Below are 21,759 nucleotides of genomic sequence, written 5' to 3'. Positions count from 1 at the left end.
TTGCCATAATAAATAGTTCTGCTACGTTGTCTTTTCGTTTAGTTAAGTTTTCCACTTTCTTTTTTAAATGCTTTAAATGTCCAAACAAAAAGTGCCTTAAAATATCATATATTTTTTTTAGTTCTTATGAAATATAAAAAGTCTAACTACCAATCTATAAATACAAGTGCAATTAGTTTACAATTTATAATTGTAACACCAAAAATTATTGTTAAATATGGTCACATTCTCGACAGCATAGATTGTGAAGAATATTCCAACAACAAACACAAAAACAAAACAACGATATCTGTGTGTGCCGATGATCACTTGATGTTGATGGCATTTGGTATGGACAAGCAGGAAATCATAGCCATAATTTATTGATAAAGCAACAGATAAACTGCGACTGACCGGACAGCAAAAGCGAAGCAAACGACTGTTAAAAGTAGGAAGATATTGGGAGTAGAGTGAAAATGATAAACTGTTTTAGTTCACTAAGTGTCCCCACTTTGGGGGAAATGGAGCAAATCATATGCATGCTGGAGAGAGGTACCATTGTTACCAAACTCTATAGTAAGCAACGAAGACCTGAACAGCGAAGATTGATGTTGATAAGGGAAACGCGACAACTACTTTGGTCCCAGGTAACGGCAAATACCCGCATTGAATATGAAGGATCGTTGGAGTTGCGAGAGATCAAAGAGATTCGTGTGGGCAAGGACTCTAAAGAGTTTAGGAATTGCGCAGATGAGGCCAAGCGTTTTGAGTCCGGAAAGTGTTTCGTAGTTTTGCATGGCAGCTCCTTTAAACTGAAAACCTTCTCCGTTGTTGCCCTCTCGGAACATGAAGCCGAAAATTGGGTCAAGGGACTGCGGTATATGGTGCAGGACACTATAAATGCTTCGTACCCATTGCAAGTGGAACGCTGGCTACGTCGCGAGTATTATGCCATAGAAAATTCTAGCACTCAATCGTCCAAAGACGGTGGTCAAGTGACCGTTAAAGACTTTAAGACATTCCTCGGCAGTATTAGTTGTAAAATGACAACATCCAAGTTAATGGACTGTTTTACGGAGGAAGATGTACGGAGAAAAAATGATCTACGCTTTGATGACTTTGCACGTCTCTATAGGAAACTGTTGCAGCCGGCAGGATTTCTTGAAGATCTCTTTCATAGCTTACCAGGTGGAGAATTTGCCTATTCGAAAGATGGACAAAATGTAACATTGCGGGAATTTGAACATTTCCTGCAGACGGAACAGCGCGAGGCGATGGGCAGAGATAGCACTGCAGTTTCCAATTTTATACGTGAATTCTTGCAGGATATTGAACGTGAGGTCCACGATCCATACTTCACAGTGAGCGAATTTGTCGACTACCTTTTCTCGAAGCACAATGATTTGTGGGATAACGACTGTGATCGTGTCTACATGGATATGAAACAACCATTATCCAATTACTGGATTGCCTCTTCCCACAATACGTATCTTACTGGCGATCAATTTTCATCGGAGTCTTCATGTGAAGCCTACGCTAGAGCTTTACGCATGGGTTGCCGTTGTATTGAGCTTGATTGTTGGAATGGTCCGGATAATTTGCCTCATATATTTCATGGCCATACCATGACATCGAAGATTAAATTCAAAGATGTTATTAAGACAATCAAGGAGCATGCCTTTGTAACATCGGAGTTCCCGGTCATATTGTCAATAGAGCAAAATTGTTCACTGGAACAACAACGTAATATGGCCCATGCATTATGTGAAGTATTTGGCGATATGCTGTTAACGCAACGCATTGATCGGACGGAAACACAACTGCCTTCACCGTACCAGCTGAGGAGGAAGATTATATTAAAACATAAGAAATTGCCCGAGTTCGAAGATGCTTCAGCCTCTTCCTTGACTTCGAATGCTTCGTCGAATTCATCAAATCTCTTAACGTCTTCCGGCAGCCGAGGTTCTATTTCTGGTCCAGATGACCAGGGTGATGGTGTAAGAAATGTCCTAAAGGAAGGTCTTTTGTATTACAAAGATCCGGTTGACAAGATTTGGAATAATTATCATTTTGTTTTGACCCAGCAAGAGCTTATCTATTCATCGCAGACTGAAGATACAAATTCCGCGGGTGGTGATGATGATGACAATATTGTTGCTCCGTCTTCCACAAACACATTGATGCCAAAGGCCAAGGATAATTTGATGAATGATGAGTTGCATTTTGGTGAAAATTGGTTCCACGGCAAACTTGAAGGTGAGTTGCGAATTTTGTTGTGAACACTTTTTTGAGAATAAACTGTTATGATTTCCTTTCGTAGGTGGCCGCAGCGAAGCTGATCAGCTATTGGAAGCTTACAAGCACCTAGGCGATGGCACATTTTTGGTTCGTGAGTCGGCGACTTTTGTTGGTGACTACAGCCTTTCGTTTTGGAGGCGTGGCCCTAACCATTGTCGCATTAAGCTTAAACATGAAAATGGAACTACCAAATATTATTTGGTAGATAATTTTGTTTTTGATTCGCTGTACTCCTTGATTGTGTACTATAGAAAGAATATGTTGCGAAGTGCGGAATTTTCCATAACACTAAAGGAGCCTGTACCACAACCTAAGAAACACGAGTCACAAGAATGGTTCCATCCTCATACAACCAAGGAGCAAGCCGAGCAGGTTTTAATTAAGCTGGAAGTGGGCTCGTTCTTGGTCCGACCTTCGGTACAAAGTGCCAATGCATTTGTTATATCGTTCACCATAAATCGTAAGATAAAACATTGCCGTATAATGCAAGAGGGTCGACTTTTCGTGGTAGACACCAATCAATTTGAATCGTTGGTATCCTTGGTAAAGCATTACATGCGTAATCCGTTGTATCGCAATGTAAAACTAGTCCATCCGGTATCTCAAGAGCTTTTGAAGCAGAAACTTTTGGCTTGTCAAGCATCTTTGGACCACCACGGCAATGGGGACTTTAATGATGCATCGAGTTATATGGATGCATGCAGCCTTGAGGATACTGTCACTTGTAAGGCCCTATACAGCTATAAAGCAGACAAAGCAGATGAATTGTCTTTTCCCAAACATGCCATCATTACAAACGTCCAGAGGAACAGTTCAATGTGGTGGAAGGGCGATTATGGTGGTCTAAAACAACGCCATTTCCCAGCGAACTACGTCAAGGTCATCGATTCAAGCTCCGACGATTACAATACATTCAATGATGAATCGAACAATGAACAGTTTTCGCGCACAGACTCCATTGAGATCCATGGTGCTGTGGCCTCGTTGTTCGAGTCAAATGAACCTGGCATCTTGTTGAAGCTCCAAATTCAAACGCCAACAATGCAAAACTCATTTGTAATTGGTTTCGATAATCAGGAACAGGCTTATGAGTGGTTCAAAGCAATTCAAGAGGCAGCCCTAATCGCCAATCAATTAGCAACGGAGAGAAGAAAAAAGGAACGTTCGGCTCGTGTTGCCAAAGAAATGTCCGACTTGATTATCTACTTCCGCAGTGTACCGTTTCGAGAACATTCCTGGGTCTTTTACGAAATGTCCAGCTTTCCCGAAACAAAGGCTGAAAAACAATTTGTACAACAGAATACATTGCTTTTTGTCGCCTATCACCGCCATCAGATAAGCCGTGTCTATCCTAAAGGTCAACGCTTGGACTCGTCAAATTTTAATCCGGTGCCTTTTTGGAATGTTGGCTCCCAGATGATAGCACTAAACTATCAAACTGGTGACAAGGCCATGCAGTTAAATCAGGCTAAATTTCGTGATAATGGTTTGTGTGGCTACCTTCTGAAACCAAAGTTTATGCAGCTGGAGGGATTCGACCCCAACAATCCCCTAACCATTAGTCCTCTGGAGGAGAAACTAGTCACAATTCGCATAATTGCAGCCAGGCATCTATTTCGTGCAGGAAAATGTAGCAATCCTTTGGTTGTTGTCGAAATTGCAGGAGCCAGCTTCGATACGGGCGTCAAACATCGCACAAAAGTCTGTGAGAATGGTTTCAATCCAGTCTGGAATGAAATGTGTGAATTTTCTGTTAAAAATCCACATTTTGCCCTGCTGCGATTCGAGGTGCAGGACGAAGATATGTTTGCCGAAACCCATTTCATTGCACAGGCTTGTTATCCCCTTAACTGCATAAGAACCGGTTATCGCAGTGTCACTTTGCGCAACAAATTCAGTGAGGAATTGGAATTAGCTTCATTGCTTATACATGTCGATATTAAACAAGCATCGGCAACGGAAACCCACGCTGTTCTTGGATTCTAAACCACCTATGTAATTCGATCAAAGCATTTAAACAAAACAAACGAACGAACAATATCATCTAGCACAAATATTTTATAATCATGCATCGTTTGCGTCTAGTTTCTAACCTTTTCGTTTTGTAAGAAATTAACTTGAAAGACTTATAATTTTACTTTTTATTTTAATTCAAAGTACTTGCTTTAGATTGGCTTGTACATTTTTGAAATATTATTCCTCGGTATTTTGCAATTTTAGATAAATTTTGTTTTATTATTTTTTCGTTCATCTTCCTCAAAATGCTTCCAAAGTTATGTCACAAAAACTGAAAACTATTTACATGTTGTATGTATTAACAACCTAACTTATATATATATATACATTCGTATTGAAAAGATTTACAATATTTTATTACAAAAAATATACACATATCTATTATCCATTTATTATTGAGATGTGATTTTCATATACATATTCATAAATGTTAATAAATTGTATTTTATATAATCGCTAATTGAAATTGTTTTTTTCTTTTCAATGCTGATAATAATAGGTGAAACACTGTACGAAAGTTTTCACTTTAAGACATTCAACATTCCTGCTGAGTGGTAAAATAAGAAGGTCTATTCGTACTTATAGGATATTAAATATACTAAGGTATTTTTACTAAGGCGATACGCAGATTTCTTTGCAAACACTTGCGACCCGTTTAAGTATTTTTAAATGTCCGGTGATTAGTTATGTCTTTGTGCATTTGTTTGTAACAGGCAAAAGGAAACGAGATAGACACATAGTTCCTCTTGATGATCTGCATAGAATTACACTCTGAGTCGATTTATGCATTTCCGTCCGCAAGTCCATGTTTTTTGTGAACAAAGATGAAATTTTGCACAAGTCTTTTGTTTGACCCAAGGACGAACCCTATTGAAATTGGAGATAATCGGTCAAAATGTAGATATAGCTCCCATATATATCTTCGTCCGATTTGCCTTTTATTGTGCACCAAAGATGTAATATCAGCCCAAATAGCATGGAATTTTGCATATACGATCAAATTAAGCCTGGAAATAAATGCCAAATTTGATCGAAATTGGTTCAGATATAGCTATAGCTTCCATATATATATTAATCATCCAATTTGTTATATATTTTTATTTGTTATATGAAGTTCTACTAAATATGCAAAGGGGTATAAGGTATCATAAAATCGTCCCCCCGACTTTTAGACTTTCATTACTGATTTTGTAATTCGCAAAGCCAATTGTTTGTTTTTGTTCCAAAAGTGGGAAATTCTTCCTCTTTCGGCTCATTTTGGGTCCTTTTCAAGTAATATGTACTAAGTAATCTCTTTTTACTCATTGTTATCAAAACCATGGCAGAATAAAGAAGGTGAGGTCATGCAATCATATGTTTACAATTTTTCAAAATTGCCTATTTGATATCTTATTGTCAAAATGTATATTTATAAGTCTATTGTGTACACATAAATCAGAGATGGGAAATTGTTTTATATTCAAGAAAATTTGAAAAGGTAAATGAAAGAAAATACAGAGCTGGATATGCTGGTTTTAAATGACTTTAACATCTTTATTTTACTATGAACAAAACATTGTAAAAATACAACATTCAAAAAGACTTTCATTTTATAGGGTAATTGAAATATGGCTCTAGAAAAATATTTTAAAACTGTCTTGAAAAAGCCACCTGTCTAAATTTACAAAATTGTTTCGAATAAATGTTTCCAGTTTAATATTCTAATTGTTAAACAAAGAAAACATTTTTATTTTTTTATTTTATATAAATCTGAATCCAAACGTATCCCACTTTAATACAAACACCAGTTCAACCATTTAGATAATGCTGTTAAACTTTTTAAAAACCCATAAAGTATGTGGGGCCGTTATATGGGGCCATACCAAAACGGGAACTAATATAAACAATTTTATTGTTTAAGGATTGTCGTCTACCAAATCTTCTTAAATACCAAGTTTGAAACAAATTTGTGGGTAAATAGTACCAGTAGTGGGTTTCTCTAAGTCATTATTTGAGTTACCGACAATAATCGGTAACTTTAAAATCAAAATTTTTGATATGAAAAAGAAGTTAAAGTTCACAACATTGGTATCTATCGGTAGGTCTTAACGACAACATTGATTTCGCCGCTAGCTTACCTAAAAATTTCGTTACTTACCGAAGTTATATGCATTTTAAGTTCACCGACTTTTGTCGGTAACTCAAAAAATTAGTTAGAGAATTCCACTACAGGATTTACAAATATCGATGAGTATCGTTATATGTGCGTTATAGGAAAACGTGGACAAAAATATTCAATGTTCTGCCATCTGAGCTAGAACCCATTATAAACTACAAATACCAATTTTAAATCAAAACACCGGATATGGGGACGTACCGTTATATGGGAGCTGTACCAAAACAGCTATACACTATATTCCGCCACCGGAGATAGAACCCATTAACTACTAATAGCAATTTTTAGACAAATCGGTGAAAAATCATCAAAATACTGAATATCGGGAGGTACCGTTATATGGGGGCTATACAAAAACGTGAACCTATGCATACAATGTTTCGCCACTGAAGCTAGAACCCATTATGACTTACAAATACCATTTTTTACACAAATCCGTGAAAAAAATGTGGAGTAAATATTAAAACGACGAGTATCGCGAGGTACCGTTATATGGTGGCTACACCAAAAGTGGACCGACATATAACATTTTTAATACCAACCAAATACGTCAAATAATGCTAATGGACTATATCGTGATTTCAACAGACAGACGGATATCGTTAAACCGACTTAGAATTTTATGTTGATCATGAGCATATACACTACGGCCAATATTTGGGGATGTTACAAACGGAATGAAAAAGTTAATTAAAAAAACCTACCTTTTTCAAGGCGGAAGACTTTTAGTACTCAGAGTTCTGACGGTTGAAGTCGACTATGGACTTTGGTGAAAATCGATTAATCGACTGTTAAAAATTTACAGTTAGTCGTGGTACAGATGAACTGTCAACATTTTTGAAATTTTGAAGGTGAAAATACATAAAATGTATTTTGAATGGTTTCATTGAAAAAAAGAACAAAGGAGCGTTGAGTGATCATAATCATGGAGCGTGGAGTGATCATAATCATCATCATATAAATTATGGGCCGAATTTGAACTAAGACAACCTAAAATTCTTCTGTTCATTTACAAAGAAGACAACCGATGTCTTAAGCCAGTCAAAAAAGCGTTTTATGTATTCTCACCTGAAGTTTTGAATGAAAAATTATTCAATTTGAAAATTACGTATCATATCAATCTCTGAACGGCATCGTATAAGAAAATATTGAAAATATAAAAACTAAATTTGCTTTCATTTGAATGCACAACCGCCATTCAACATTATATCTTTTATTCATAGTTTTAAGTCTCCCTGAAAAAAAATTTAAAATTTCTTTATTTTTTTCTATTTTGAGTTTTGAAATGTCATAATTTATTTTTCCATAAATGCTCTCATTTTTAACAGTCGATTATGAATAGTCGATTAATCGATTTTCACCACAGTTCATAATCGACTACAACTATCAGAACTTTGAGTACTAAAAGTCGATTATTCGAAAGTCGACTTACCTATCCCTAAATTTTATTTTTTAGAGGCAGATGCAGCAAAAAAGCAAAAAGGTCGGTGGTCGTCGTTTGTGATAAAAACAACGCCAAACAAAGAGAAGTGCCAAATTAAGATCCGTGAGCAATATAGACACACATTGTTGCAAAATATAAATAAAATTCTCTCGAAATCCCATTTGCCAAACCAACCAGTGAAAGTGAAAACATTCTAAAATCAGTGCGCTTCTAGAAACAACAACCAACAATTGCAATAAAAATCAAAGTGAATCACTTCGAACTATCACTTGACTATAGAATACATTAAAGAAGAACTAGAATTACTAATATGTTTGTGATCAGGTGTTTGGCGGCGCTAGCGGTGCTTATATGCACGGCCGCAGCAGCTAAAACAACGGATCTTGATTTAAGTAATCTTAGCAACATTAATATGAATGACTTGCAAAGCCAGCTACCAGGTGAATTACCAAAAACCAATCTAACATTGGACGATGCTAAAACCTTGATCAAGGACAAGTGCATTAAGCAGGCTGGCGAGGAAAATGGTACCAAAGCCTTCAATGAAATCGAAACGGCAACGATGACCTTGGCCGAATGTGTGAACGGCATAATAAATTATACTGCCATTCAGGAAGAAATCACAATTGCTTCCCCCAATGGCGATTTGGATATGGTTTTCAACAAATATTGTTTAAAACGGCCCGAGGCCATGGCTTGTGTTGAGGCTTTTAATTCCAAATTGACCCCCTGTTTGGATGATGAAGAACGCGAGAGCCAGGATGTTTTCATGCGCATCATCAAAAGTCTCTTGAATTTTGTGTGTCACAAGGGTGGCGATCAAATCGCTCTTTTCATTGCCGAAAAGGGACCCGAATGTTTGGAAGCCAACAAGGAAGGCATACAGAATTGTATCAACAGTACTTTTTCCGGCTATTTACCCGCTGAAGGCATTGACAATGTAAAGACCCTGCCGAAGCTGGTTATGGGTGCCCAACAATGCGAAGATATCGAACAACTGGAAACATGTATTGTTCGAAAATTGGAAACCTGCAATGACACGACACCAGCCAACATTGCCGAATCTATGTTCCGTTTCATTAAGAACGAGACCATTTGTCGCACAGCCAAAGCCCACAAGCAGACAGGCAACAGCGGCGCTCACAATGCTGGTACTTTAAGTCTACAAGCAATTTTCCTACTATTGTTCGTACAGTTAGTAACGTACTTGAAACGTAAGCAAATTGTCGTCTAAAATGTAGGTTTATTTGCCTTTTATGTTTTTTTTTTCTAGCTGACAAAAGTGTGTACTCATTTCATTTCATTCTTTCGTAATATCAGGGTTAAATTCCGGTTAAAATGTAGTTAATGAAAATAAAAATAGAACGAACGAGCAATTATAAAAGGTATAGGTATAAGCTAGCTAGAGGGGTAGTATACAGAAAAGCTATGGTTCTAGCATAATAATATAGATTAAGAGACAATTATGCATGACATCTACGATATTGATCCCACCAGACACGAGTGACAAGGCTAAATTTTGTAAATTCGCTAAACTAAAGGATAGGTATTCCGCTTGTGGCGGCAATATTCGTATAGAAATAGGAATTTCTCTTGAACCTGACCAAAAAATCTCTTACTTTAAATACTAAATCTCTCTCGCCAGTAACATAACTTGGGCCTTGTTAAAACGCATTATAATAAAATAAGCAATGCAACAAAAGAATCTCAATTCCTTATCGAATAACATTTTGGTGGACCATAAAAAAATACAAATTAAAACCACATCACACATACAATTCCAAAATTTTGAATTTAATTAAAAAAACAATTTAAATATAGACCTTGCACCTTGCCTATGAATTTGAATTTGTGTGTATTTTGACGAGCCATAGCGTTATTGTTAGTGAGTGTTCCCCTCTTCCCCTTTTTGGTCGCATTAAAGTAATAATAATTATAGTACATAGATGAATAAGTATCAAAGTTTACTTAATTTAAACAAAACAAAAAAGCATGAGCTAAATTTATGATAAAAAAAAATCAAATATATTCAATTCTATTTTACAACAATAATGCTGTAAACAAATAAATAATTACTATTACGTGAACATAGTTACTATCTGCAATAATAACTGAATAATTTCCATTAGTCTTCTTTGAGAATCTTATATTTAAGCTAACGACAAATCGAATTGTTTTTTTTTTTTGTATGGAAAAATATGAAATCTCATTATCTGAACTCAATTTATATATATAAATTAATTATTTTGAATTTTTTATAACAAATAAATAACAATTGGAAATGACTAATATAAGCTGATAACAGTAACTGAGAATGTGAACAGATTTTTTTTTTTCATATTATTGTTTAAGAGTACATAGACGCCAGATTTTTTCTTTGTATTCATCTTGAGCGTTTTGTAGGTATACATTATTTTCTTTTGAAATTAAAAATGATATTTCTCCTCTATTGTTTTCTATATAAATTGAAAATACAACTATGAATATTAAATAAAATGTATGATGAAACAATTAAATATGTGTTATTCTTTTTTCATTTGTTTGGCTGGCTAAGCATTGTGTCAGATCTTTCAAAGGGGTGTTTATCCTCACAAATATGAGAGTATTATAATTATTTATAACATGTACAAGTTTTCCTCGAAATTCATTCCATATGAATTTGTAAGCGGAAACAGTAAGAAGCATATCGACTTTACAAGTGATTGTCATATTGACACTTGCATATTTGCAATGCGAGTATTGCAAATCACTGACTCATTCAATACGAATTGTATTTTGTTATTTGAGACGATAACAATACTTACGACACTCAAACAGCACTATTTTGGAGTTAGAGTGATCTTGCATATCTGAAAACTCACATGTTTTACAAGAGGGGTCATACTATTTATTCTAGCATAAGCGAATATGAAAATAAATATTAAATAATAAAAGCATTACCATACATTTCTATTTAAAATCTTCTAAATCTACAACCACAAATGTCGCTCAAACAAATATGAAACAATAGCATCTGAATGCTCCACTAAACAATAACCTTTGAATAATAAACAACGTATTGCCTTATTATTATTTGTAATGGGTCCAAAGTTTAATCAACACGGGCATTAATATTCAGATAAAGATTACACAAGAACATTATGCACACAGTCTCATAAGTATTGCGGCGATTGAAATAATGAAAACAGATTGTAAGATTCGTATTTTCTCTAAATTTACTCATGTTGATTAACCAGGGTCATATTTTTATATACTTACCGTGAGATATAAATCCGCTAAGAGAGAGGGGGAGGGGGGGGCAATCTAGACTTCTCTACTGTTAAAATTTAACAGATTGTTTCTCGTAACGAATTTATGGGTATATCGGGGCTTTCTTTAGAAATCATGAAGCAAACGTATTGCATCAATATCAAGATGCTTCGCCCCTGACGGCAAAAGATAACCAATGACCAGTAAGCCCATCAGACAACTAAGTTTGCTGTTAGAAGACAAAATGTAATTTGAAATTCAAATGGAGTCAAATCAAGACCTACATAAAGAAGGGTTATTTTGGCAACAATTTGACATGGCACAATTACAGAAGGTGGAACAAGGCTTATCCCATGGTACAATGAAGAGAAGGTAGGCCAACTTTGAAAAAATTGCAAGTATAGAGGTCTACCTGTTTGGCTTGTAATGTCAACATTAGTATCAAAACAATAAAAAAAATCAAACAACTTGTTGCATTTATTTTGAATAAATAATTGAAAACCGCGAAAACTGAATGAAAGGTCAACACTTCTTTTCAAAACCAGGTTCTATATATCTCTAAAGGATTATTTCGCTACAAAAACTCTAGATTTTGTCGATGCATACAATGAAATAAACATTTTGAAAACATCAGAATTTGAATGTTTTCTGAACAATTTTTTTGTTATTGAAAAGAAAACATATACATAAACAAATAAAGATGACATATTAAGTCAAGAAAATAAAAAAATTGAAATCATATGGTATCATAGCCCTACCCTGATATTATTGTACCATAGCTACCCCCTAAATACAATTTGACAATAAATGCTCTGTTCCATGGCACAATTACATTTTTTTCTTTTGGTGCCCTTATTCTGTCAAAACATATATACATTTCGTGTATGTGTGCAATACACACACAAAAAAAATAAAAAAATAAAATAATTTTAAATTGTTTCAAATTCGTCTTGAACCCGGACTTTCGGGTCAAAAATCTGGAAGACGGACCCGGAATCAGGATAAAAATACCTACCTCTGGAATTAATGGGCAACACATTGAAAATTTTTGGGATAAAACTGTATAATCCTACTATTTTAAATTCAAGCTTATGGAACAACCCCAAAATTCCAATCTTGTTTCGCGGGTTTTCCCCCATTTAAGAATTTTGTTAAAAGATGAAAAATAAACAAAACCAAAGCTTGATTAAGAAATTCAGAACTGAAAGAATGTAAAACTTGTTGATATTAAAAAAAAAATAATAATAATAAATAAATAAAGAAACTAGTAGATTCTTGCAGGTTCTGGAACAGAACACATGTTGTAGGAAGTTTTACATAGAATTTCTCAATTACCCTACATAACATGAATCTCTTAAAGGCGAAAACACATAAAACGCTTTTTTGGTTGGCTTTGACGAAGAATTTATAAAAAAACATCCGGTGACTATATATATCGATAGTCAAGCAGCCCAGAAACGCTATATTCATGTACCATTAAATCTATGGCAGTTTTGGGGTCTAGGAATACACTGGAAAAGTTTAAGTCGTCCATAACCATTGTTGAACAGATGAATTGACAATATGTGGATCCGAGTCAATCGATTTGGTTATCGACAAATCGGTGAAGCCAACATTTTGTCACTTCTTCCGAATGATATATAAACATTATTCCGGTATAAATGAAGGCGTTGTACTGTCTATAAGAAAATATGGGCAGTGCTCTCTGAAAAGCGATCAAGGTAGCTCATCTCCATGGGGAAATCAAAATGGAATGGAAACTGAATCGGTAGAGGTGTGAGTACATAAGCAGCTTGAAGTATTCGCATGTCATATTTTGTGACATATCATAAGGAGATCATTAAGGGATGCCAAAACCACACTCGAATCCTGCCTTCGTTTCTCCATATAATTTGACATTAATATTCCTAGCCATGATGGCAATCTGCTTTACTCTGGCATGGCAAAATGTTCGATCTCTACCATCTTTGTAACAGAACTTGTGTTAATGGAAATATTTAAATGTGCCAAGTCTGAATGGAATCTGATTTTAATTTCTGCGTTTTTTGAATTTTATGAAAATTTAAAATTTTAACGCTTCGAGGGGGAGGTACCAGAAGGAGTTCACCGATATATTCCATCTTCACACCAATCCTTGGGTTAATAAAAATATTATGATGTTTGTAATTTGAGGACAAACGGACTCTTACATCACAATTAATAAGAGTTATAATTATTCAAAATTCTGACCCTTTGTTGTTGTTGTTGTAGCAGTAGTACATGTGTGTGTTTGTGTTCTGCTAATCTGGTTCGAGCTCCAGGTTTAGAAATTCGGCTACTTTAACGGGCTGTAGCCAGAGATCCTCTGGAGTGAGTTGGGTAGGTTTGGCTGAGCAATTAAAAAGGTGTAGCGTATTGTGCGGGCCTGTATCGCACGCCGGGCAGGCGTCACGCACATCTTCATCAATTCGTGCCCAATACGAATTGAGGCGACTACACCATCCTGAACGTAATTGCGCCAAAACTACCCTGGTTTGTCTAGGCAGCTGACGTTCTTCGGCTGCAATGGATGGGGGTGGACTCCGAGGACGGCATTCACTTTATAACTGCTAATAGCATCCGCGACTGCATCGGTGTGAATGCCACTCAGACCTGCCTAATAGGCTTCTTGATCTAGAGGCTCTCTCTTGTAGCGCTGGACCTCCCTCTCTAGATCATGTATGTCCTTCCTGACACGCCTGGGTGGGGGAGAGTTATCCACCATATGACGGTTGGGATGACTCTCACGGTATCACCCAAGCAGGTACTGCAAAGAAAGCATATGATTATGCTGACGTAAGGGAAGGACTTTCGCCTCCTCATGTAGATGGTCCACTGGTGTCATGAGGAGGCACCCTGTCGCAGTTCTCAGGGCAGCGTTCTGGCAGGTCTGGATATTCTTCCACTGCGTAGCACTAGTATTCGCAGACCACACTGGAGCCGCATAGTTGACCACAGACCGACCTATCGCGTTATAAGAGGTCAACAAGGTTTCTTTGTCCGCACCCCAAGAGCTGCCGGTTAGCGCCTTGAGGACCTTGTTCCTACTTTTCATCTTGTCGCAGATAGCTGTGGCTTGCGCGGACCACTTGAACATGCTGTCGAACGTTACCCCAAGAATCTTGGGGTAGTTCGTGGTCGGTATTAGATTAACCTCGACCTGAACATTCAGGGGCAGGTACGTGATGGAGTTGACCAATATTGTCCATATTCACACTTGACATAGCACTGATGCAAATATTAGGATGTGCAAACTTGTAGAAAAATTTGATTATCCTCTCTCTTCCTGTGCAGTAATTTATTTTCTTTGAAAATGTTCTCATTAGGTGTGTCTGGTTACCCTAAAATTTATAACAATTGTTACAAATTGTTACTGGAAGTCGTCTGTTAACCCGAAAGTTCTGCAAAAGAGAGGGGTTGGAGAGAGAAATTTTGACAGTTTTTTCAATGAGAGTTTGCAAATTCTTGCTGGACAAATTTCTCAAATTTCTTCTTGCAATCACTTGCAACTCTTCTTCTTCTCATTCATCGAAATTCAATCAGATGTTTTCTAATGTTTGTTTTAATTTTTGTGCTTTTATTTTGAAAATTTTTTTTTTGGAATTAGCAAGACTAATTTTTGGAGAACAACTTTACAATATGAGAAAAACTTAAGTATTAGTATGTAATAAGAAAATAAAAGACTATTTCCAACATTTTTAGACAAACGCCATTAGCAACACGTTTAAAGTCTCCCTTCAAACCCTTCAAATCTATCTTTCTTTTACTGTTCATGTTATTGTTTTATTGCTAATTTCCTTTTTATTTCTAAAATTATAAAATTGGTAGTGTTTTCTTTCTTTCAATTCTTTTGATGGGGGACAAATTGGTTTGTTTTGACAAATCAGCTGATTGCTTGCAAGTTTTTGCAGGGATTCCGTCTGTTTACTTTTCACAGTTTTCTTGCAAAAGAGAATAAAACCTCCTTACTCTCTCAGAAAGAAGTTGCTGGACAATTCCTGCAGGAAAAGTAACCAGACACACCTATTTTGTTGCTGAGGTACCAGAAGGAGTGGATCAATATTGCCCATCTCCGAACTCTATCTAAGTTTGACAATAATATTACGATACTCCCTTCGAGAGTTATTGTGCGCACCAGCCAGACAGACGAATGGAAATCGCTAGATCGAATCCAAATGTCTAAAAGTTTTGCCAAACTTCTCGATATCATAAAGGAAAAATTTGTTATCGTTGTGACATTTTTTTATTCTTGCAGGTTCTGGATCAGAGCAAAGGTGTTTTATTCACAATTGAGACTCTTCTTCTCCAGCGCCAATCATCTTGATTCCACTTAATATTAGTTAAATAATGTGAGAACAGGTTATTTCTCAATATTTTAAGGATACTGTAAACATTTTTTATGTTTGATATTATTATCTTTTGTGATATCAGACCATTATTTCACTCGTGGCTAAGGAACATGTACTAAGGGTTAAGAATCTGACATAAAGTATTTTTAGTATCAAGATCTGTGGTTTTAATTTCTGTATTATAGAACCTGAGGTAATAGTCATCTATTTCTGTGTATTACAAATTTTTGGCCCACACTTGAAAAAAATTACAACTAAAAATTAAAAGTTTTAAAAGTCAGCTATCGGTCATTCATCTTTGATATACTATAAATATTATAATTGCTTTTTATTCAATCTGATATTTGCCATTTGAGCGAATTGCAGTCTGTTTCTACGATTGGCGTTAATGTTAATACTGCGTTCAATTTGTTTTCGAGAACGTTGTTTTAATTGGTTTCAAAATACAAAGATATGAACATGTCAAGTTTATTATAACACTATTCGTGTTTCTCATAGTTAGAGTGTTGGAAATTGGTCCCTGTTTTTAACGAAATATATCCATGTACGTGTGTATGAACACGTTCTATTAACGTTTTTAGATTTTATTTGCGATATATAGCCATAAATCTTGGCAATTTTAAAAATAAAATAACTTTAACAAGCAAAAAAGTGTTAAGTTTGGCTGGGCCGAACTTTTAATACCTTCCAACATGAGGTAAAGAAAACGTAAAAAAATATTTAATAGATGTGTCTGGTTACCCTATAATGTATAACAATTGTTGAAAACCGATACTGGAAGTCGTCTGTTAACATAGACAATCACTTACAACTCTCCTTCTTCTCCTTCTAGTGATGTATATTTGGGTAAGGAATTTAAAAAAAATTATTTTGAACAAGTTAAAAAGCAGTAAGTTCGACCGGGCCGAACTTTGAATACCCTTCACCATTTGGAACTAATTTTCAAAAAATAAAATCCGTTAAAAATTCTGTTAAAATCTAAAAATACCGAATACAATCGTTATATTAGGGTCTATGCGACGTGGACCTACATAGGCAACGCCATATTCAAATTCGAAACTTGAAATAAACGGTGAATAATGACGCTAAAATAATCATCGAAATACCGTGTATAGGGTGGTACCGTTATATCGGAGCTATACGAAGACCTGGACCTGCATAGACAATTTTCTGTCATAGACTGTAGTTCCCATTACGAACTCTAAATACGAAATTTGAAACATCTCCGGTGAATAAAGTTAGGTTAGGTTAAAGAACTCACAGCTACCGTTTGGTACCCGTCCACTCGGAGACCTATAGGTCCATTGTGTTCATCCTAGAAAGAATAGTAAGAAAAAAGGAAGGAATGGTTGATAGAAGGGAGTGAAGATAGAAGATAGAGTTATAGAGTATGATCTACGGCTCCGATGAATAAAGTCGCTAAAATCATCAAAATACCGAATATATGATGTATGGGGCCTATACGAAGACCTAGACCTGCATAGACAATTTTCTGTCTTAGGCTGTAGTATCCATTACGAACATCAAATACCAAAGATGAAACAATTCTGGTGTATAATGACGCTAAAATCATGAAAATACTGAATATCGGGAGGTACCATTATATTGGGCTATACGAAAACGTGGTCTCAATTCGTTCGAAAGATGGCGTTATTACAACAGACAGACGGACATCGCTAAATTGTCTTAGAATTTTACGCTGATCAAGAATATATATACCTTGTTGGGTCTAAAATGATAATTTCGATGAGTTACAAACGGAATGACGAACTTAGTATACCCTCCATAAAATGGTGGAGGGTAGAAAATTTCCGTGCAAGGTATTTAATAGTACGTTTACGTTGTAAACGATTTAAAAATCCCAGTCGGTTTAAATTATCAATTCCATTGTATATACCTCAAATAAATATTCCAAATGAAGGTTACCTCGGAAAAAAGCTCTAGAGGTGGGAATACATTAAAGGTGTAAGTACATAAGAAGCTTGAAGTTATGGCTAGGCATATTTTGTGACATTTCATAAACGAATTACTATTACTTAAACTTACTTAAACCCTGCCATCATTTTCCATTATTTCAATGATTTCAAGATTTTTATGTACTTGCACCTTAAGCGCTTATTTGGCTGGCTTAAGTCATCGACTGGCTTCTTCGTAGAGTACAAGGTAGATTTAACAGGTAACCGCATCGGCGAATTGCTACAACAAAGTAACTTTTGTTGTGCAAATTCCCTAAACCATAAAAAGAGTTTTCACAGACAACAGAAGGCTGGTGGAGCTGCGGCTAGTGGAATTTTGGATAAGACCAACTGAGTCATAGCTCTCGTGAAAAGTTGGAGTAGTAAAGTAAAAAGGCTATACAACAGAGTCAGGCCGTAAAGAGGTTGCATGGACCCATACACTGCTGCAAGCCTTCGTTACAGCGGCTTGGATGCCACCAAAGATTTTCTAAATGAAGAAACCTTTGATTACAGTGATTCTGGAATATAGCTCCAAGCCATGGACAATTCTCACGTTTCATTGGTTGCTGGTAATTCACTCTAAACTTGCTCTTTGTTTTTGTGTTGCATTCATTTAGGGTGAATACAGCATTACAACAACTTGTTTTGACATTTAAGGTGCCGTCAGCTGGGGTGATGTGACTACCTAGTAGATCTACCTTGGTAGAGGACAAAGGAGTTTTAGTTTGACTTAGTTCGATTTTGACCCTAGGCTCCGTTGTTCATTTCCGAAGAATCCAGCCATTGACTTAAGCCATTCAAAAAGCGTTTTATGTATTCTCACCATTAAGGTGAGAAAGAAGTGTAGGGCCACATCGAACTAAGTCAACCTAAAACTTCTTCGTTCCTCTACGAAGAAGCCAGTAGCTGACTTAAGCCAGACAAAAAATGTATGTACTATCTATCACCTTATCTATCTCTATAGATATCATGAAAATTTGAAAGAATTGCAATTGCTAACTCAAAAAACGCATGCCACTCTTCAAGTAAATGAGCGATATTTTATTTCATGCTGCTGTCACATGTTTATGTGTTTAGATGAATACATGTGTGTGTTCAGTATGCACTTAGCACATTTAAAAAATCATTTGAAATGTTTAAACTTGAAAACTAATACGCGTCTGTGATTATATAGAATGAAATGCTGTTTTGTTGTTGTCACTGTAATTAATATTTGATATTTTACACAAATATACTGGTTACAATATAAATTTGTACATATGTGAGAACAACAATTATGACAGCACTTGATACTAAAAGCAAAATTGTTTGTCTGAGATTTGTATTAGGATATCTCATTAGATGTTTTAAAAGCTACAGGGAACCAATTGTAAAATGAAAAGGTAAATTTATTTAAAATAAGACTATCCATCCCTGCATTTTCTGTAATTTACCTTGTCAAATTTCACTGAATATAAAAAGGTTCACATTTCTGATTTCTGTGTATACAAGAATTTGTAAATACAAATTTTGACAATAAGATGTTGTCAAATGAATAATTTTGAAAAAAAAAATTAAAATATATGTTTGCATGACTTTACCTTCTTAATTCTACTATGAGGTAACAACGGTATGATAAAAAGGTAAGGTAGAGCCACCAGTTGATTACAATTTTTTCATAAAGGTTCTCACCTTACGCTTTTTTGACTGTATTAAGTAATCAAATGTGAGAATACATGGCGTGAGATGACTTCACAAAGAACAAAGGAGCATAGGGCCAAAATCGAACTAAGTCAACCTAAAACTCCTTTGTTCCTCTCATGGCAGAAGAATACAGGTAGATGCATCAACGCTTGGAAGCATTGATATGTCAAAAAAATTTAAATGTTTTTTCAAGTAGATAAGTAGATTTTTATATGTTTTCTTATACTAAGTCATTCGGAGGCTATTATAATTCGCGTTTTTCAACAATTTTTACAAATTTAAATAATTTCTCATTCAACATTTTCAATTCCAAAATTGCTTTGACAGTTCATTGTCCCAACAGCTGTGTCGATGCGTCTACCTATTACTTCTACCATGGTTCCCCTGCAAAGACACCAGACGATGACTTAAGCCAGTCAAAAAAGCGTTTTATGTATTCCTAAACAAAGATCAGCTGATTGACATTTTATACCATTTTAAACTTGCCAAAACAAGTAAGACTTTAACACTTATATATTTAGAAATCGAGTCGATTTAAATTGACTAGCCAATATGCGCTTTCGAACATAAAATTGGATTTATTTATTAAGTTTATCTCCCCATCATTCTTGTCTATATTTTGCACTCTCTTTTGGCTATGTATGTATTCGTAAACAAAAATCAGCTGAGCGGCACACCAGATCTATTTAAGCCAATGGGTTAACCATCAAAAGTAAATACTTGATCGAAACCCGCGTCGCAGTGGCGAAAAATGGCTCGTGAGCTGAACATATCGCAAAATTCCATTCGGCAAATATTGAAAAATGAGCTCGGGGTTAAGCCAATGAAATTCCAAAAAGTGCAAGAACTTACACCACAACGGAAAGAAAATAGACTCAAAAGGCTAAAGAGTTACTTCGCCGAATGTGATGAACTGCCGAATTTGGTTTTCTCCGATCAGAAAACATTCGTTGTCCAGCAGTTTGTAAACAAACAAAATTATTGTATTTAAATGCCAAAGAGGTCAGCTGAAAATATGCACCTTTGTTTGGCCACCATAACTCAAGCGCCGGCCATGGTGTTGGTGTGGGCCGCCATAACAGCCGATGGTCGCTCTCCGCTCGTATTAATCGACCGTGGCATCAGAACAAATGCCGAATATTATCGCGAAAATATTCTGGAGGGTGTATTAAAGCCTTGGGCACGCAAACATTTTGGCCGCAGACCTTGGACATTCCAACAGGAATCAGCACCATCGCATTCAGCACGCGCCATCCGAGAATGTTTATAAAATGAGGTTCCTCGCTTCATTTCCAGCGAACAATGGCCACCAAAATCTCTGGACTCCAATCCGTTGAACTATTGTGTCTGGAGTATTTTGGAAAGCAATGTTGGTACTAAAAAATACCAAAGAGTCGATCACCTCAAGCAAGCGCTTTGTCGGGAATGGGCCAAAATACTGCAGAGCAACATTCGGGCAGCGTGTGACGGTTTCATTGGCCGTTTGAAGGCCATAATACGTGCCAAAGGTGTCCAATTCGAACAAATCAAAACTTATTCTAAAATTTGATGCCATTTCCGATATTTTTTGCTTTCATTCAATAACATTAAAAAAATGTAAAAATGATGGCAGTTGACTTTATTGCAGTTTTTTTTATCTTACCCTGTATAAACTTGCTATTGCAACAACAATAATGGAATTAAGCCTGACAATTTTGCATCAACTTAAATGTGACATGCTAATATTGTCTCATTTGATGCGTTTTCCATTATCTCTCTCATTATGTCACGCAATTTCAGTTTTCATGAAAAACTGTGACGCAGACAATGTGCATCTAGGTGTTATTTTACAATCGATAAACAATTTTCTGATGTTTATATGTATATGCATAGGGCCTTAAATCTCTGTCTATCTTACATGACAGTTACGTTTAATGACTCGTTGTTTGATGTTTTTTACACGACCGCTAATCCTTCTTACAAGTTCAATATTCTGCTGTGTCTGTTTTTTATGATACCACACTGTTACATATAAGTACGTATATAATAAACATATGTGAAACACCCAGCAATCGATGTAGGTACCATCTACAACTAGTAGTCATTTCGTCATAACAGTTACAAATACTTAACAAAAACATTAGAATTTTTTTGTTTAAAAATAGTCGGGCTTAATCCCATTTTGGTTGCTTTATAAAAACAACCTGGAACCATGGTACAATAAAAAGGTAAGGTGGTGCTCCCAGCTTATTCCAATTTTTTTTTCTAAAGCTGAGAGTACATAAAAGGCTTTTCTGACTGGCTTAAGTCATCGGCTGGTTTCTTTGTAGAGGAACAAAGGAGTTTTAGGTTGACGTAGTTCGATTTCTGTCCCCTCGCTCCCTGATCTTTTCCGAAGAAGCCAGCCGACGCCTTAAGGTGGAAATACATAAAGCGCTTATCTGGCTGGCTTAAGTCATCGGCTGTCTTCTTCGTAGATGAATAGAATATTTTTAGTCAATGATTGGAAATCTTTTTGTTTCGCCATGGAATTGAAAGATTGGATCATATTTTTGAAAAAATAATCCGCATTTCACTCATTTTTCGAGCTAGTTTCAAATGAAGAAAATATTAAATAAATAAAAACAACTT

General features: G+C 35.8%; 2 protein-coding genes across 2 annotated transcripts; both read left to right on the top strand.

Moving 5' to 3' along the window:
- Positions 1-15: 15 nt before the first annotated feature.
- On the top strand, positions 16-4,753 carry LOC101900328 (1-phosphatidylinositol 4,5-bisphosphate phosphodiesterase gamma-1). The gene is made up of 2 exons (XM_005184476.4): positions 16-2,235; positions 2,300-4,753. The coding sequence occupies exons 1-2, from the start codon at positions 456-458 to the stop codon at positions 4,261-4,263; spliced, it is 3,744 nt and encodes a 1,247-aa protein (XP_005184533.2). The 5' UTR covers positions 16-455; the 3' UTR covers positions 4,264-4,753.
- Positions 4,754-7,893: 3,140 nt separating this feature from the next.
- Positions 7,894-10,408, top strand: LOC101900153 (27 kDa hemolymph protein). Its single transcript, XM_005184475.4, has one exon. The coding sequence runs from the start codon at positions 8,203-8,205 to the stop codon at positions 9,124-9,126; it is 924 nt and encodes a 307-aa protein (XP_005184532.2). The 5' UTR covers positions 7,894-8,202; the 3' UTR covers positions 9,127-10,408.
- Positions 10,409-21,759: the final 11,351 nt, after the last annotated feature.

Source organism: Musca domestica, unplaced genomic scaffold (genome assembly GCF_030504385.1).
Source record: "Musca domestica strain aabys unplaced genomic scaffold, Musca_domestica.polishedcontigs.V.1.1 22, whole genome shotgun sequence".
In the NCBI taxonomy this organism is placed as follows: Eukaryota; Metazoa; Arthropoda; class Insecta; order Diptera; family Muscidae; genus Musca; species Musca domestica.
This window is presented reverse-complemented; position numbering and strand designations above follow the sequence as displayed.

Excerpts from the sequence above, each read along its gene's own strand:
- LOC101900328 (XM_005184476.4), top strand. The coding sequence starts at position 456 with ATGATAAACTGTTTTAGTTCACTAAGTGTCCCCACTTTGGGGGAAATG. Across the intron at positions 2,236-2,299 it reads GTTCCACGGCAAACTTGAAG|GTGGCCGCAGCGAAGCTGAT; the intron begins GTGAGTTGCGAA and ends TTCCTTTCGTAG.
- LOC101900153 (XM_005184475.4), top strand. The coding sequence starts at position 8,203 with ATGTTTGTGATCAGGTGTTTGGCGGCGCTAGCGGTGCTTATATGCACG.